General features: G+C 48.9%; 1 protein-coding gene across 1 annotated transcript in view; it reads right to left on the minus strand.

Annotated features, from left to right (window-relative positions):
* Positions 1-476: 476 nt before the first annotated feature.
* Positions 477-17170, minus strand: part of Hadh (hydroxyacyl-CoA dehydrogenase) — a 40238-nt gene continuing 23544 nt past the window's right edge. Inside the window, exons 3-8 of the mRNA XM_055628125.1 lie at positions 16449-16606; positions 14044-14170; positions 10574-10663; positions 7741-7813; positions 2364-2480; positions 477-1301 (exon numbers count right to left, since the gene is read on the minus strand). Of these exons, the coding sequence (XP_055484100.1) occupies positions 1183-1301; positions 2364-2480; positions 7741-7813; positions 10574-10663; positions 14044-14170; positions 16449-16606 (684 nt within the window). The 3' untranslated portion in view covers positions 477-1182. The remainder of the gene's footprint in view (positions 1302-2363; positions 2481-7740; positions 7814-10573; positions 10664-14043; positions 14171-16448; positions 16607-17170) is intronic.

The raw sequence follows: 17170 nt of genomic DNA on the forward strand, positions 1-17170 counted from the left end.
TAAGGTAACAAGTACCTATTCGGGGGGAACATACTGCCTGAAAGTTTAGATTTGAGATTTCCAGATTCACTCGGTTATATTCACCATCAAAAATCTCAATCTAATCCAGAATCTGCTACTAAATACCTGATGACCTTGGGACACATCCCTTAAGCTCTCTGCTAATGAAGCCACCGGACCTCGGGGCTTCTGATGTCCTTCCAACTCCACATTCTATCATGGAAGACACTCTGTCAACCCAATGATTAAAAGAATCTTATGTTACATTATTTTACTTTGTTGGCAAAGAAGAAACAGATGTTCTTTAAAAACCACACTCTGTGCCCTTATTACTATTTTACTGGTAAGAAAAGTGGAAGGGCCAGACACAGGCCGAGTTTGCACAAATGCTCTCCACTACTCCCTCCCATGATGTCACTTCAGTGCCAGCCAGAGGTCAGAGAAGATGGATCCATTTTTATAATTACTTCAGCATCTTATGATTTTAAGTTGTATAAGTTTATTTATTCCCATTCCAATTTTTACAGATTAAAAGATTGCATTTTGGTAGAGTCAATTCATAGGCACTTCATAGCACTGATTTTTTTTCATGAAAAAACAAGAGAGATGGACAGTGATGGTTAAGATTTGAATGGCCACAGAGATGGGCCTTTTCCCCCCAAAACCAAGCTCATAGGTACTTGCCCACCACTCTAGAAGTCCTGACCTGGTGAGGAATAAACACAAACAGAACATTTCCTGTCATGCCCAGAGTGTAGGCTGAGGCTCAAGGCTGCAATGTTCCCAGGCAGGCAAGGCCTCAGGATGCCACTGGGCCGCTGCCCTTCGATGTATCTGTAGGCACAATGGCTCCAGCATCCTCATTTTCAGAAGGCATGAGTGAATGAGTCTAAGCAATGCTTTTACAAAAATGGCAAGGTTCAGAAAAAAGATGTTTGCTCCAAGGCACCAACGTATAAAGCTTTTTAGGAAAAAAATACACAGAAGAGAACAGACTAAACCAGAGAATTACATCTCAGTGGAGGAATCTCATTACTGCAACTAGTCAAACGATTACTTCAGAGAGTCTGCAAAGGAGGGCCCACCAAGTGGCCCATGGCAAGTGTCGAAACCACTGCCCTGGAGCGCGCTCGTCCTTCTCCTGTGGCTGGCTGGACAGGCTGCCGAGGGACTCCAGAAGTATCACTTGTATTTGTAAAACCCTTCTCCGGTCTTCTTGCCCAGCTTCTTCTGGGCCACCAGATTATTCATGGAAGGGCTGGGCTGAAATAGGGGGTTCTCCGGATCCATTTCATGCCACCCTGTTGAGAGGAAGGACAAACGGTCACTTTGGTTCTGGCATTCTCAGGGAGTGGATGGAATGGTATGCTACATTCAGCCTCAAAGTCCAGCTTAATAATTACTTTTGCGCTGTCTTCAAAACCACCACCCTTTAAAAAAAAATAACTGAATAGATTGATTCCAAGGAAGGTAACACAAGGGAGGTAGCTCATGATAGCACAGTACTGTGAACCACTGCCAACATCCTGACTTTCATTCTGTACTGTGGTTGTTTAAGATACACACCTATTCGAGGGAAACTGAAGGCCATATAGGACCTGAGTTATATTAGAAACGCCAATGGATCTATAAATGGGTCCAAATGAAAGGTTAAGAACAGCTGCACAGCACGAAGGGGACAGAGGCAGGTGGATCTCTGTGAGTTCAAGGGCAGCCTGGTCTAAAAAGCAAGGACAGGGGAGCCAAGGCTAGACAGAGAAACCCTGTCTTAAACAAACAAACAAAAAAACCCACCCATCTGCTGGTGTGACTCTCTACCCTGCTGCTATGGCTGGACTTGCTTTGTTCCCCAAAGGCTGATGTGCTGAAAGCCTGATTCCCAGTGTGGCAGTATGAAAAATGTTGGAACCTTCTTTAAGAGGTCATGCTTGGAAAAGGTACTCACGGGGCTCTTCCCACACAAGGGGACTTATAATTTTCTCAGGAGTGGGTCCAATTCAGTGACTAGATTACTTCTTGAGAGAGTAGACAATATTAACCAGGGTCATCCCATACCCACACTGTAGGCCTTTCTGTACTTGGCTGTTTTGCTTTTCAGGTTCTCTGATGTTGTGATCAAGCCATGGGTATCTTGTCATTGGGAGCATCTCTAGCCATCAGAACCAAGATACACATTGTTTTTTTCCTCTGTAAAGTATCCTACCTTAGGCATTTGGTTATGGTAACACAAGATGGACTACATAAGGCAGAACTTTGAAAGGTCTTAAGATTCCTTGTAATTGTTTAAGTGACATTGCAATTTGTAGTTCTAAGAGACCAATTCAACCCAGTTTACAAAAGAAAGAGAAGGATTTAACTCCTACCATCCAAGATGAACTTTGTGGTATCCAGCCCAACATAGTCAAGAAGCTCAAATGGGCCCATGGGGTACCCAGCTCCCAGCTTCATTGCCGTGTCGATGTCCTCCTTAGATGCATCACCTGAGGAGAAAAGGGCCCTGAGCGTCCACCACCTCCTTCAGCTCTCCTGTCCCTGGATTGCCAGAATTGCATAGACACACACATTCAGAAAATGTCTAAAAGTCCATGTTCCTGGTGTGGGTGAGATTTCTGTCCCAGACCACATGTTACACAGGTCATAGTCTTTTCAAACCAACTACAGCAAATGAGGAGACCTCTAGCCCCTGCTGCCCAGTTCAGAGAGCGAGCAGCCCAGCCCTGGGAGCACCGGCTCCCTAACAGCTTCACATTTCCCAGGTCTGGAGTCATTCACAAGAATGCCATTTGATATTCAAGTTTTCTTTTATAAATGGACTTTACACATATACACACACACGCACACATATATACACATATATACACACGTGTACACACAAGTATATATGCACATACAAACACATGCACACATACATTTATACACACACATACATGCACATATAAAAACACATGCACGCGTGCTTAGGTTTCAGTTTCTATGTTGCATATATATATATATATATATATATATATATATATATATATTTTTTTTTTTTTTTTTTTAACTTTCTTGTTTTACAAATGAGCATTCTGCCGGGCCTGCGCTCGCACAGACAAGGCAACTGCTTAAGGGCAGCCCAAAGAGTCAGAACCACAATACACTTGCTCTGCACTGCTGAGAATGCTTTTCAAAGCCATGCTAAGTTGGCAGATGTGTTTAGGCATTCATCTGCAATGCCAAGTTCCTTCCTGTCACTCTCAGAGGCACAACAGTTCTCCAGTGAAGTCTCTGAATCTGGAATTACAGTCTTGTCCCTAGAATTCACTGGCCTGTCCTAGAATATGGGTTTGATTAAATAGCTTCAAGCAAGGTGGAGCCTTTGTGCTGTGCTGAGTAGCCTGGGAATGAGGGTCCTGGGCTTTTTTTTCCTTAGAAATCTGCCTAAAACGCCCCGTCGACAGGCCACAAGATGCCTTTATGGTGGACAACTGTGCATTCTGCCTCCAAAACCAGCAACAGAAACTACCTGTAAAGTGTGGCTATCTATCTAGAATTTCCCTTCAAAGCACAAAGTTGTGGCCAGCAGTACCAGAACTGAAGTGTTTGTATCTATTACGTACCAGGCAGTAGACACCTGCAGAGTGACAAAGGCAAAGTTTCAACACTGCAGCATCCGAACCTCTCACGATGTGTGGGCAAAGATGAGCAGACCCGTTTGGGCTTCATCCCCTCACCCCCCCCAAGCCCAGCTTCTGAAGGGTGAAGAGAATCCCAAAGGAGCTAGAAGGGCACTGTAGACAGACACTATGCGTGTGCGCAGAGGACCTGAGAAGGTGTGTGTTGTGTAGCAGTGACAGGATTCTGACTCCACAGGTCACACATGTGGAGACAAAAGGCTTCCGTGATGCTGCACATGTCACACCTAACATCGTCACAGGATCCAACCCCAGGACTCCTTCCCACATGCCATGCCCTGGGCCTGGGACAGAAAGCCCTCCTTCAGGCCTCGGCCTCTTCCTTCCTCCAGGCTTCTGTTCAGATGGCTCCATCAGAGCCTCTCCTCCCATCCCACCCCCATTCCCACCCTGCAGGCCAGGGTACCCATCCTGTCTCCACAGTTGTCAGTCGGAGCCTCACTGAAAATAGAGCTCACTGAAACAGACAGCGACCCCACCAAAGAATGCACACGCCCTGGGGACAGAAATTTAACAGCATGTAACTTAACCCAAAGCCATTTACTCAAACCCACAGTCAAACACTATGGGTCCCAAAGACAAGGCTCTAATCCCAAGTCAGACCCTAACTCGAGGAGTATTACTGTGTTTCCCAAATTACTGAATGGTACAAAGTACCTAAAAAGATAAATCAGTACTCATATACAAAGTCAGCACAATTTTAAAAAACAAACAAAAAAATTCTGTCTTAAGCAAATCAGAGTAAATAGGCAAAGAGAAAACGACAGAAAAACAACATATACAAGGTGCTGGCCATGAAGGCGTTACATGTGGTATACTGTAGACTAGTAATTTCTAAACTCCTACAGTGCCCAGAACTTGTCTGAGAACCTGATGGTCCCTTAAAAAAAAAAAAAAAAAAAAGCCATACAAAGCTGTGCCTCACTCTCTCTAGCTCCCCTGAGTATGGGACCCTTAACTCCACTCAGGATAAAAAGATGCTTCAGCAGAAAACCCCCAAACCTGGATGGATGGTCTGGAGCCTGGGCCCAGGGACCTACCACCACAGGTGTGACCTTCTCTGGCTTTCTGGCACCACCTGCTGGCCAGTCTCAACATTACCAGCAGAATCTCCAACTCCACCGACAGATGGCTGAATCCTCACTCCCTGTCTGGACTGAGCTACTGGGAGCACAAAGACGAGAAATGAGGACTCTAACCATGCCCCAGGAAGGAGGACAGCTGGATAAGTCAGATGTGTCACCACAGGGGAGGGTGGCAACATGGTCCAAGGGGAGCCACCGCAGAGAGCGATGACATATTATGCCGGGTTTGGACTTCAGAGACACCAAGTATAGCTGTGTGGGAATGATGGAACGAGATATGTGGAAGTGATGGCAGAGTCCAAGGGTGAGGTAAAAGAATTTCTAGCCATGGATTGGATACAAGTTACCAGAGAAGGGCTGTACTTATCTTGCTTGAGATAGGATGGGGTATGGAGTTTGGGGGTGGGAGATTTGTATGGTGACGAGGAGGTAATTTCATGACATCCCCAGGCTACTACAGCACAGCCTTAAGAAGAGGTAACCACGCACTCGCTCTTGCACCCCTTTCGGAGCCGAGTGAGCACATGATACGGACAGCAGGTTCCCAAGCCTATACCACTCTGGCCCTCAGAGCTGGGACTTCTCTCTACCCATCAGGCCTCCACCAGTCTGAAGGAATGAAGCAATGGACAGCACACAGCTGTGAAAGCCACGGTAAAGGCCTACCACAGGAGGCTGGCAGAGGCCAGAAATACAGGGAGCCTCCATGAGATTCTTTCTACACAAGGTGTGAGAGGTGGTGGGCATTCACAGTGTATTGGCAGCTGCTCAGCTCTCTGAACCCTTCACTGAAGAGCCTCCCACACATCCTTCTACAGGCTCTACCACCCAATCAGTATTTACCTACCTGCAGCACCCCCACCCCCGCCACCCACACACTCAACAGTCTGCCAATACCATGAAACAGAAAAATGCTCTTCTAAGGAGCTAGGGAAGAAGTCAGAGCACGGGCAGAGGCCAGGCCCCCGTGGGTTCGCAGGCACAAAGAGCGAGCAGCTTGTCCTCCACTTTCTTGGCAACGGAACACTTTCTCAGCAAGCATGGCAGAGGAGACAGACCTAAAAGAGACATGCCGTAACCAGGACAGCTGCCTGGCTGAGCCTCTTCATGGTGGCCTGGCAGGAGGAGGTAGAGCTGGGAGGGAAACAATGATGACAGCAGGGCATGAAAGGTGACAAGCCACAACACGAGTGGGAGGACCTAGAGCCTTGGATGAAAAAGCAGAGATGTGGATGAGGACAGGGGTCTAAGCATGCATCAGTATCAGCCAAGTTTGCAAAGAGGGGGGGAAAGGGATATTAAGGGGCCTGGAGTCCAGACCACAACCTGTACCCACGTAACACTTAGCAACTTCAGAAAAGACAGATGTTCTGGCACAGGACCCAGAAAGCTACAAAGAGAGAGGCCGCAGGACTAGCAGTGACAGGCCACCCAGAGAAACAGCAAGAACAAACTGAAAGCATCCTCGGAGCCAGGTCCTGCCTGTCCTGAGGCAACAGAGGTAGCCAATACTGGGAAGAGGCAACGGAAGTGAAGAAAACAGTTGTCAACTTAGCATCAGCCACCTGGCACATGGCAGTGGTATCAAAGGACAGTATGTTTCAGAGAGAGAGAGAGAGCCACCGTGAAGAGGTGCTACATTCTGAAACATCACATTAGAGAGGGAGAGGGAAAAAAAACCCCAAATGTCTTTCAAGGTAGGCCAAAATGCCACATGCTTCCTTTGAGGTGCAATTAGGCGCATTTGTCAAAGGTAAACAGAAGTATTGGTTTGATCTTGGAGCAAAAGTAGGCAACCGCGTCCATAAAGCACGGAGGCGAGTTTAATATTTAAAGCCAGTTTTGAGGAGGCAAACGCGCTTTCATATGCTGGGAAGAGCCGGTGTAAACGCTTTGTTTGGAAAAACGCCTTTCTTGAGAGTACATGTAAACTAAAGTCACTCCCGTCAAGGACAGGCGCTTGCATTTTACCTGGTCCCTGGGACGCTTGCCTGCCTTCCGGCACACTTTCCCCTCTCAGAAACAGGGAGGAAGTCAGGCAGGCGGAGCGCGTGTCCACCCTGACCACAGACCAGGTCCTGAGGCTCCCTCGTCAACCTCAGAAGGGGACGTTGCAGGGTCAGGAAAGGCGCTTGCCTGGAGACCTGAGTTTGCTCCTCAGAATCAGAAACATAGGAGAGAATGGACCCAACAAAGTTGTCTTCCGATCTCTGCACACGATGCACCGTGACATGACAGGCAAGCATGTGCATGAACACACACGTACACACATGTACACACACACACACACACACACACACAAATAAATACTATCTTTTTAAGAGAAGGGGACATGTTAGACGCCTCATGAGGTGTCAAAAAGTGCTTCATGACGTTTTTCAATAAGGACAATGTCTTTCCTAAGCCTGCCATTCAGTGCCCATCTCCTGTCAGATTTTCTACATTAAAGGCCTTTAAAGAACTTCTACTCCTTTCCCCAGATTTGAAAGCAGTTAATGCTTACTATTTGTAGTGTGTGTGTGTGTGTGTGTGTGTGTGTGTGTGTGTGTGTGTGTGTGTAACATACATCATGCATATGTGTGTGTGCAGAGGCTGAGAAGAGGATTTCAGAACCCCTGGAGCTAGAGTTACAAACGGGTGTGAGCTGCCCGACATGGATGCTGGGACTCGATCGTGGACCCTTTGGGAGAGCAGCACACACTCTCAGCAGCCGAGTCATCTCTCCATCATCCCCCAAGTAGTACACTTAAAGGTCCGGGCCCCATCGACACCATCGCTGCAGCCTCAACTGTCACAGAGGTTCACAGGGAGGTCTGGGACCCTGGGAACCCAGCGACGAAGGTGCTAAGGCCAGAGCGAAGCTGACCTTAGTCCTGCAGAGCTAGAAAGCAGCCCCCCCCCCCCCCCCCCAGGCTCTGCACAGCCCCACCCCTCCCGCACTCAGCCTGAGAGCTGCAGGCCTTAACCTGGCCTGGGACAGGTACCTCGCTCGTGTAGCCTGATGGCCTCTATGAGGTACGGCACCAAGAGACGGTTCACGATAAATCCAGGGGTGTCCTGTTGCCGGGGAGAGAAACAGACAAGTGACTGTTCATTAAGCTTGTGTTCAGCAGAGACCACTCCCTCTTGCCCTAGATTACGCTGTCCATGCCTGTGCCATTCATATCTTCAAAATGTGCCCTTAAGTTCCTTACTCTGTCTCACACAACAACATTCTCTCTTCTACCCTCCACTTCCCTCCCAGGAATCCCTTTAGTCTTAAGGGCTCCCTTGAGGAGTAGCATTCCCCAGGTTCCCCGGAGCCATCCCTGGGTTATCTCGGTGTAGCTCAGAGCTAACCCAACCGTACACCCCACAAACTGGCCAGCAGGGCAACACGGTCCACGAGGCCCTGTCTCTTCAGCACACAGATAGCAACGCCTGCCACTGTCTCTACCGGCAGGGACCCCCGACAGTCCCAGCAACCTAGCCAAAACTGTACTAACAACACCACGGTGATTTCACGACAGCCAATATGTACCACCCTTCAGCGCGAGGCTGACACAGCACAGCCTGAGCAGGACGCGCACCACACCAAAAAAAGCGAAGGCGCGGCCTGCGTGACAACTTGCTCCAGCCGGAAGTGAGTTTTCCCTCTCCAGGAAGAGCACCCAGGAGCCACCTGCAGCCGCTCTACCCTTCTTCATACAAAAACAGAAGGGACGGAAAGTGTGCTGTCATGGACACGTAAGCCGGTGACGCCACTGTCTATTTTCAAGTAATAAACTACACGGGGCTGTGTGCGTCCTCCCCCTAAACAGCTGCAAACACTGTAGGTCCCCAGACACAAGGAACGGGCTGCACAGGGTGGCCGTGACTGCTGAGTGACAGGGCTCTCTCAGCGCTGGTCCAACCTAACAGGGCCACTGGTGTGACGGCACAACTGTCTCTAACGGAAACATTTTGTTACACAGAAGCACTTGTGATCCCTGTTCTACCTGGCTACCGTATACACTCTGGAAATCCCTCCTCAAAAGCTTGAATAACTACCCCAGAAGGGCTCCCAGAAGGCCTCGGGATAGCGCATACGGAGGTTCTTCCGTTCTCTGATGAGATCACCTCAGCGGACGCTCTGATGAATCAGGGTTCAGGGGAACCCCAGCCCTGTGCACTTACACCTACACCTCCACCCCCCCCCCGTCACTACCTCCTCGCTCTGATGTGCTTTCTAATACAATTACCGTTTTCTCCCTTAAGAGAATCAACTGTAGGAGAGCACAAGCAGAACAGCCCGCTGGTGTGACTAAAATTCAAAAAGTCAAGCTGATTTAAAAGAACCAAAGGAAGCTGGGTATTTTTTAAAAACAAGACTAATTATACTATCTATCTGACTAGTGGACCCAGCACAGGAGGTGGCCCTCCAGAGCTACTGGGACCAATGCTGACAGATGGCTTGTTCAAAGAAGTAATGAAAATTACGCTTTATTTTGTGGTATGTTCTGTTTGTTGTTTTGTTTGGTTGGTTGGCTGGATTTGCTTTTGTTCTTGTTTTGATATTTAGTATAAGACTGAACTCAATGGTATACTAAACTTAGAAAGCAAAGGCGAGATGAACCATAATGGCGAGATATCATGGCCAAAAAAAGCTGACACCTGACTTGTCAATGTCTGAACAGAGCAGTGTTCATGAGGCAGCAGAAAGGTGGTGAAGCCATGGATAAGCGTAACACCTACGGCGGTGAAACTAGGGAAGAACTAACCCAACAGGAGAAGCTGAAGGTGACATCAGCAGGTGGGCTCATCCTACCTAGAGTTATGCAAAAGCATAGCACCCAGAGCTATGGGGCATCTTAAGAACAGTGTGTGCGTGTGTGTGTGTGTGTGTGTAAACATGTATAGGTCAAGTTTGCATTCTATACAATCTCGTTTCCTTCCAGAAAAGCTCCGCATGCCACTGAGAAAGGCCTCCTCACTTCCCCTCGGCCGGGTTGGTCTCCTCCTGTCTGGGCATCCCCATAACTGTTTGCAGTGTCCTTCTCAACAGCCAGCCCTTTGTTTTCAGTTGGGCCTTTGTATTCTCTAGACTGGGCTTGACATAAAAGCTTCCATTCCCAGGGGTCAGAAATGGCTAAAACTGGTGGGGGACACTGAAACTGTTTATAAACACACAGTGGCTCATCAACAGGCAGGAGTCAGGGCCAGAGGGATACCCGTGTCTTCTGTTTATCTGAAGCATGGCTCCACTCAGATCTCAGGCTACCCATATGGTGGCATCGGGCTTGGCTTTGGAGTCTGGTTCCTTGCCTACAAACTGGAATGGAGCACAGCCTGGCCCTTCCAAGACATGCAGAGGCCTGTTGTCAACAGTGCCCAAGGCTCACGCTGTCCATGAGCACTGCTCTCCCAGAAGCATGTGCGCATCCACATAAAATCACCTCCCTTCCAGAATACCTGAAGTCAGTCCCTCGTGTGCTGAAAGTCTGGTCCCCTGGAAGATGGAGCAGACCTTTTCAGAGATGGGTCCCAGAGGCAGATACTCAGATCACTGACGGCTCAGGGTCTCAGGAGGGACCACTGCTTTCCGGGAGAGAGCTCTTGCCAGTGATCTGACTCTGAGCATCTCTTTGACTTGCTGTACAAGAATGGGATCCTTCCTCCTGGGTGCTCTGTGGCCACTATGACTCCACTGGCCATGAGGTCCTCACCAGAGCTCAACTGATACAGGTACCACGCCCTTCGACGCTCTTAAATACGTTAAATAATATTTCACCGGTCATTACCTGCCTCGGGAATTTTACTAGTCGCAGAAAACAGACAGAAACATTAGCCATACTCTACCTTGCAAGAAACAGGATGCTTTCCTAAGGTTTTACAAAAGTCGACCAGAGATTCAAATGTCTTCTGGCTGGTCATCGGTGTTTTAATGACCTGGAAATGCAAAGCAGAGAAGCAGTAGAATGGCTCAAGGAAATGGAATCAAAGGCTCCACACAGGTGACAAAACCATCTTTCGTTTTAGCACAGTAGATTTCTCAAGTCAGGAGCGAAATGTTGACCCAAATGCCCATGCAAGACACTGGAGTCTGCAGAACGCACAAGCCCAAGGGTTAAAATTGAAGTGTGTGCTGCTGGCGGGGTGAGGGAGTCCTCAGCGATCTCAGCGACCCAGTGTCTCACAGTGAAATCCCAGCTGCACCCCTACCCACATTTATCGGCATGGGACACTGGGCCTGTTTCTTGAAACTAAAGTGACATCAAAACCACTCTGCCCACATTAAGGAGCTGAGGTAAGAAAGAGACTAGGGTTAAGGGCCAACCATGGTGCCTAATGGAAGAGAGAGCCCAGGAAACTCCGGCTCTGCTTTAGTCACTGTTACTGGCTGCATGGTGCCGTGGGAGGGAGGATGGTGGCTGTTCTTAAGGTTCTTGGCATGGAACCACCTGTGTGGCACATGAGGTATGACATGCCTATGTCACAGCCATCTCGATTCCTACATGAGTACCCGTCTCACTGTGCCACTCGCTCCCACCACAGAGCAATGTTTATTTATATACCTATCTATTCATTCATTCATTCATTCATTCATTTTGCCAGTAGGGCCCTCCAACAGGCCCCCCCCCAAACCTTCCCTTCAGTGCACACGGGGCACAGCTGCTACGCCCACTGGAATCCAGAAGAGGTGGTACCAAGCCTTGAACTACAGATGTTGGAATCACTTGTCACGAATTAGATTTGGGTAAACAGAGAAGAGCCCAAGGTAAATCACACACACCACCCATGTCCACAGACATTTTAAATGCCAGAAGGGACTATCAGGTAGAGTCGTAATGAGGAGACTCAGTTCCTACAGCAGACCTTCTCAGGCGTCTCCCTCCCTGCTGTGAAATGAGGATCAAGATACCTGGAAGTCTCCTATGTAAGAGCTCCCATGGTCTGGCTGAACAAGCTAGGTCTGTCGGGATGAAAGGAAGGACAAGAAGAGCACAGGGGAACCCATGATGCGGGGTTGGTGGGGTGTAACAGCACATGGAGCAGATATGTGGTAACAGACACGGGCACCAAGAGATAGCGATGAAGAGGACAGAATGGACCAGAGACTCCTACGAACAGCTCTTCAAACTCTTCTGAGGGAGCCTGAAAAGGCCTGTGTCAAATCCGCATCTAGGGCAAAGGCTGCCAGCCTCCAATCTTCAAGGTAAGTTGCTGACTTAAAAGAGTTGGGAGCTGGGAGTTTTGTAAATAGTGGGGGGGATGCATTCCTTCATTTAGCAAAGGGCAACACTGAGTGATAATCTATACCCCAACACAAGTCCCGCCCCAGGGGAAGGGAAGGACTCCTTGGCTCACTGGCCCATTCCTTTGGATGCTCACCATCAGCCGCACGCAAAAGTCCCGGCCTGAAGCAGGGAGTGGGGCAGGAAGTCCCATCCCTAGCTGAGGAACTAGTAGAGACTGAAAGCTGCTGGAAGCCGGGGGTAGGAGTTCTTCAAGGGTGTGGTCCCTGCTAATCCAGCTATGCTCCAGTGGGAGGCCACACACCCAAGAGTATATATACTTGATGGGTTTCATATATAGATATATACATATATAGATATCTGAAATTGAGAAGACATGGAAGGAGCTGGGCCTGGAACAGGTTGCAGGGGTTGGGGTATGTGTGTGTGTGGAGGTGAATATGATCAAAATGCAGCATATGAAATTCTCAGAGAACTCATAAAAATAAAATACTCAATAGAACACTTTCATAGACTATTCTAAAAGAATGATAGTATTTGCTAAGCATTATGTTAGCCAATTAAACTGCCCTTCTCAAGAAGATGCAGTAGGAAGATCCCTGCTCTTCGCAGTAACTCCACGGAATGGGAACTATCCGCAGAACACAGGAATACACACCCTAGTAACTAAAACCAGTGAATCGCTAAGCACTGAGGTGAACACCTCCGCCTCCCCCTTCGCTGCTCTCTGCATAGGGGCAAATTGCATCTTCTACTTCCTATGATTTCCCATGCCTCTTCCTTTCACTGTTCACTTCCTTTCTAAAGTTTGTTTTTATATGTATAGGTGTTTTGCTGCATATATGCCTATGTGCCATGTGTATGCCCGGTGCCCACACAGGCCAAAGACATGCTTGATCCCTTGGGACTGGAGTTACAGACAGCTGCGAGCTGCCATGTAAATGCTGGGAACTGAACCCAGGTCCTTTAGAAGCCAGTGTTCCTAACCACTGAGCCATCTCTCCAGCCTTTTTTTTTTTTAACTTCTTTAATAGCAGCCTCGAAGAATCGAGACAGAATTCTGTCAATGGGACAGAAAGACTCCCACTGCAGAAAGACTGGACCTGTCACTTGAGCAAAAGAGGATGTGAAACATCTAGAACTGATAACACATGCTGATGTTGGGGATGGGCAGCGAGGGAGACAGAAGGCAAAGGTCTTGCAGAGAAGGCAGCCATGAACAAGTCCCAGAGAGGCCTTAGCCAGTGTCTGGAGGTTTGCCTGGCTCCACATGGCAGCGTCCCCCACACTTCGCACAGCAATAACTCCACAACCTCAGACCAAATGCTGCCTTAATAGCAGCCTCTCCTGGAGACCCTGTAATTAACCCCCCTAAAGGGCAAGCTGGCACATTCCAAGTGCAAATTGTCTATCGTGGCTCCATCTCCCTTGACTAGTTTCCCAGCCAGCGAGCAGAAACAGCCCAAACAGGAATGCTGGCAAGCCCTGCCTGGCCCTTCCCTCCACCTCTGGCCTTTGAGGTCAGCAGGCTCAAGGCTGCAGGAAGCTGCTTTTAATAGCTCTGATCACAGCAGGGAGCTGCCTCACCTGGGACAACGACTGCTGCCCCAGACCAGAGTTCAAGCTAGGAGAGAGAGACTAGCTAGTTCATGTCAGCCAAGAACTGCCGTCTCCAGCATGGAGCAAGTTGGCCTTAGCAACACAGTATGACCTAGAGGGTCTCTAGTCACACGTCTCTCCACACACCTCTCTCCAGGTCAGTGACCCTTAGTGTCCCTCTCAGTCCGATGTGCCTGTCAGCGCTGCCACTGGCCCTGACACAAGCAAGTCAGTGACACGCACAGGAACATAAAGAAACAAAGCGGAGGGGCCTTGCAAGATATCAGGCGCCTTTTCTATCCTTGATCCTGAAGAGGACAAATTGTGACAACAGAAATACAAAGGGGTCACCTCCCAGGCTCTCGTTAAATTTCATGCGGCGGGCGTAATCCCCAGTGGGAGGGCCGGTGTGACTCAGAAGGCGAGACTGCAAAGGCTGGAGAGGGAAACGCACGGGACCAGGTGCCCACTGACCTCCACAAGCTTCATCATGGGGACCGGGTTGAAAAAATGGAGGCCAGCAAACCGGTCTTGTCTGGTGGTGGCATTGGCTATGCTTGTGATCTGCAAGGAAGAGGTGTTGCTGGCAAAGATTGTATGTCTGTGGAGACAAAAAAAAAAAAAACAAAAAAAAACAAAAGGTAGAGAACCAGAATGAATCAGAACGAGTCCCACGCGGGCCCACACTCAGCCCCAGAGAGCTGGCTGCATCACCCCAGTACTGCAGCTCGGCTGGGCCTCCCTGCTGAGCAAATCAGTCAAAAGGCAAGTCTCTGGGAGCGGCTGAAATCAAGTGATCACGTTTTTCTTTAAATCCCAGAACTTTAAATTCAGTTCCCAGCTCCCTAGGCATAATCTTCACAGGGCTTTCCTGAATTTGCAGAAGCTGAGGTTGTCTCTCGTCCACATATATTAAGTAAATTTTACGATAAAGGAGGGAGAGAGGAGGCAGCGGTGAGCGGGACGCCACCCCCCCCACCCCCCCACCCCCGACCTAGCACGATGAGGTGACCAGACTCAAGAAAAGAGGAAGGCTGGATCAGATAAAAACTGTAAACAATCCTCAGAGAGCACAGGGCACCTCCCCTCCAGTGCAAAGCCTTAACTCCGTCACGAGACAGGAGCTGAACATGCTTTGAACATGGTCATAAGGGAAGTTTAGTCACATAGACAACCTGGGAAAGGGGGGCAGACGCACACACATGACACATGTAAATGCTACGCTCCTCACAGGCTGGCCGAAAAAACACTTCTGTCTCATTTTATATGTATACGACCTTAACTTACTAACTTACAAATCTTTTCAAAATTTAATTTGTTAAGACCAGAGTAAAACGAGGGTGCCAAAGGCAGCCAGGCGAATCCTCCGGCTGGCTGGCTAGGCTTTCCTACAGCGCCACCTTGTGGATAACTGAGAAACCGGCAGGGCGCCCTTAAGCACAGTTGATCTGGTCATTGGACCCAAGGACAGCGACTGCCACTGACCAGATTCTCTCTGGGGTTCCTGTCCAATGTCAGCGGCAGACCAAAAATTAATTAATTATTAATTAAAAATAAAGACAAAACCAGCTGAGGGAAAAAGAAATCAGTAATCTGGAAAGGAGAGAAAGGGGAGGTGAAAGGAAAGGCCAGCCTGGGGGTGTTCACATGTCTATGTGATTCTAGTATGGGAGTGTCTGGGGCAGGAGGATTGTGCGGTAGCAGCTGGCAGCTTGGCCTACAGAAGACGCTATCTTTGGCGAGTATGGGTAGGCAGGGAAGGGAAGAAGATCTCTCAGGCCTCAGCTCAGGAGAGCCTGCTTAAGGCACTAGCCCCTGCTTTCTACTTTTCTCAGCCTCCATGGCAGGCTGTTTAAAACCCAAGGTAGCGCTCACTGGGAAGGTCTTTGAAATTTTCTACTTTGTGACTCTTAAATCACAGGTTGTAAACCTGGGAGTAGCCAAAGGTCAAACAAAGAAGTAGTAGGCTGGCCCAGCCTCCTGACTCTCCCAGCCCCCACAGACACACCCCTCCATGGACCCCAGGGGGCAGTTGGGCCTTTCGCTGCCACTAAGTGGCCTCATATCAAGGCCAAACTGCTCAAGAACAACGGAGGACAAGTTTTTGCAGACCAGCCCAGGTTAGATGCCACTGCCTGCTCCGTGACTTGAGAGCCAACCGCAGGGCCAGGAGTGCCTTCTTTGCCGTACATCTCTGCAGCGCTAAATGCACATGACCAGCAGAGTGTGGTACAGAAGACAAGACCGGAGGAGGCGGGGCCTGCCAGCCACAGATGAGGGTTTACTGCCCTGTGAGCTAATATGCGGGTGTTTCTCCATAGCCACCAATCACCAGCGTTCTCCTGAGAATTACTTACTCCTACTGCCTTGCTCCAGCATTCAGGTCTAACTGAGAAGGGCCAAGGCTATCCTACGGCGCCCTCTTGTGGATAACTAACAAACCTGCTGTGGGCCATGGACTCACAGGGAGTGGCATTATTGAAGGTGTGGCCTTGCTGGAGTAGGTGTAAGGCACCTTGCTGGAGAAAGAGTGTCACTGGGGGTAGGCTTTGAGGTTCAAGCCAGGCCTAGTGGCCTCCTCTTCCTGCTGTCTGCTGGTTCTGATGTAGAACTCTCAGCTACCTCTCCAGCACCATGTCTGCCCATAGGCCGCCATGCTTCCCACCATGATGATAATGGACTAAACCTCTGAAATGTAAGCCAGCCCCGATTAAACGTTTTCCTTTATAAGAGTTGCCGTGGTCATGGCGCCTCTTCACAGCAATAGAAACCCCAACTAAGTCAGAGGTGTTGGGTAGCAGAGAGGTGGCCCTGCTGTCGGACAGGGAAGCTCAAGAGGAAAAGCTTTCAGAATGCAACCAGAAAAGCCAGTCACGTACTCTGCAGCGAACTTGTCCAGTCTCTGGAAAAGCTCATTCTTCAACTTGAGGTTCTCCACGATGGCCTCCACCACCAGGTCTGTGCTGTGCACTACAGAGGCTGCATCCGTGCTGGTCGAGAGGCAGCTCAGGGTCTTCGCCACAAACTCCTCACCACCCTGTGCAGACAAGAAGAGAGCGTTCACCAGCCCTGCAGGCGAGGGACATGCCTGAGGCAGGAGGGGGAAGGCCTGAGAGACCAACACAGACACTGGAACTCACAGCAAACTCGCAACCTCCCTGAGGAGGGTCAGGAACATCCAGACACTAGGGAGAGAGTCAGCCTGTGGACAAAGCCAACTCTACACAGGAAGTAATCACCATTTACCAGGGCAAGGGGCAGAGGGAATATTTAGTTACTGCTTAGTGAATACAGTTTCTGTTCAAAATCATGCAACAACATTAGAATATCACACACACACACACACACATAACTGATGCCACTGAATTTAGAAGTGCTGAAAGTAGGAGACAGGGGAGAGTAATGGAGAGAATAGGATCAAAATGCTCTGGAACTGTGTACGAAACCACCATAACACAATGTCGGCCTCACCATGCAGAAATCATGCATGCTAATAAAACATTAAACGGTTAAAATGCCAAATTTTAAGATATATATATATATGTGTGTGTGTGTGTATATATATATATATATATATATATATATATATATATATATATAT

The sequence above is a fragment of the Psammomys obesus genome, unplaced genomic scaffold (assembly GCF_907164565.1).
Source record: "Psammomys obesus unplaced genomic scaffold, mPsaObe1.curated_primary_1811, whole genome shotgun sequence".
Taxonomy (NCBI): Eukaryota; Metazoa; Chordata; class Mammalia; order Rodentia; family Muridae; genus Psammomys; species Psammomys obesus.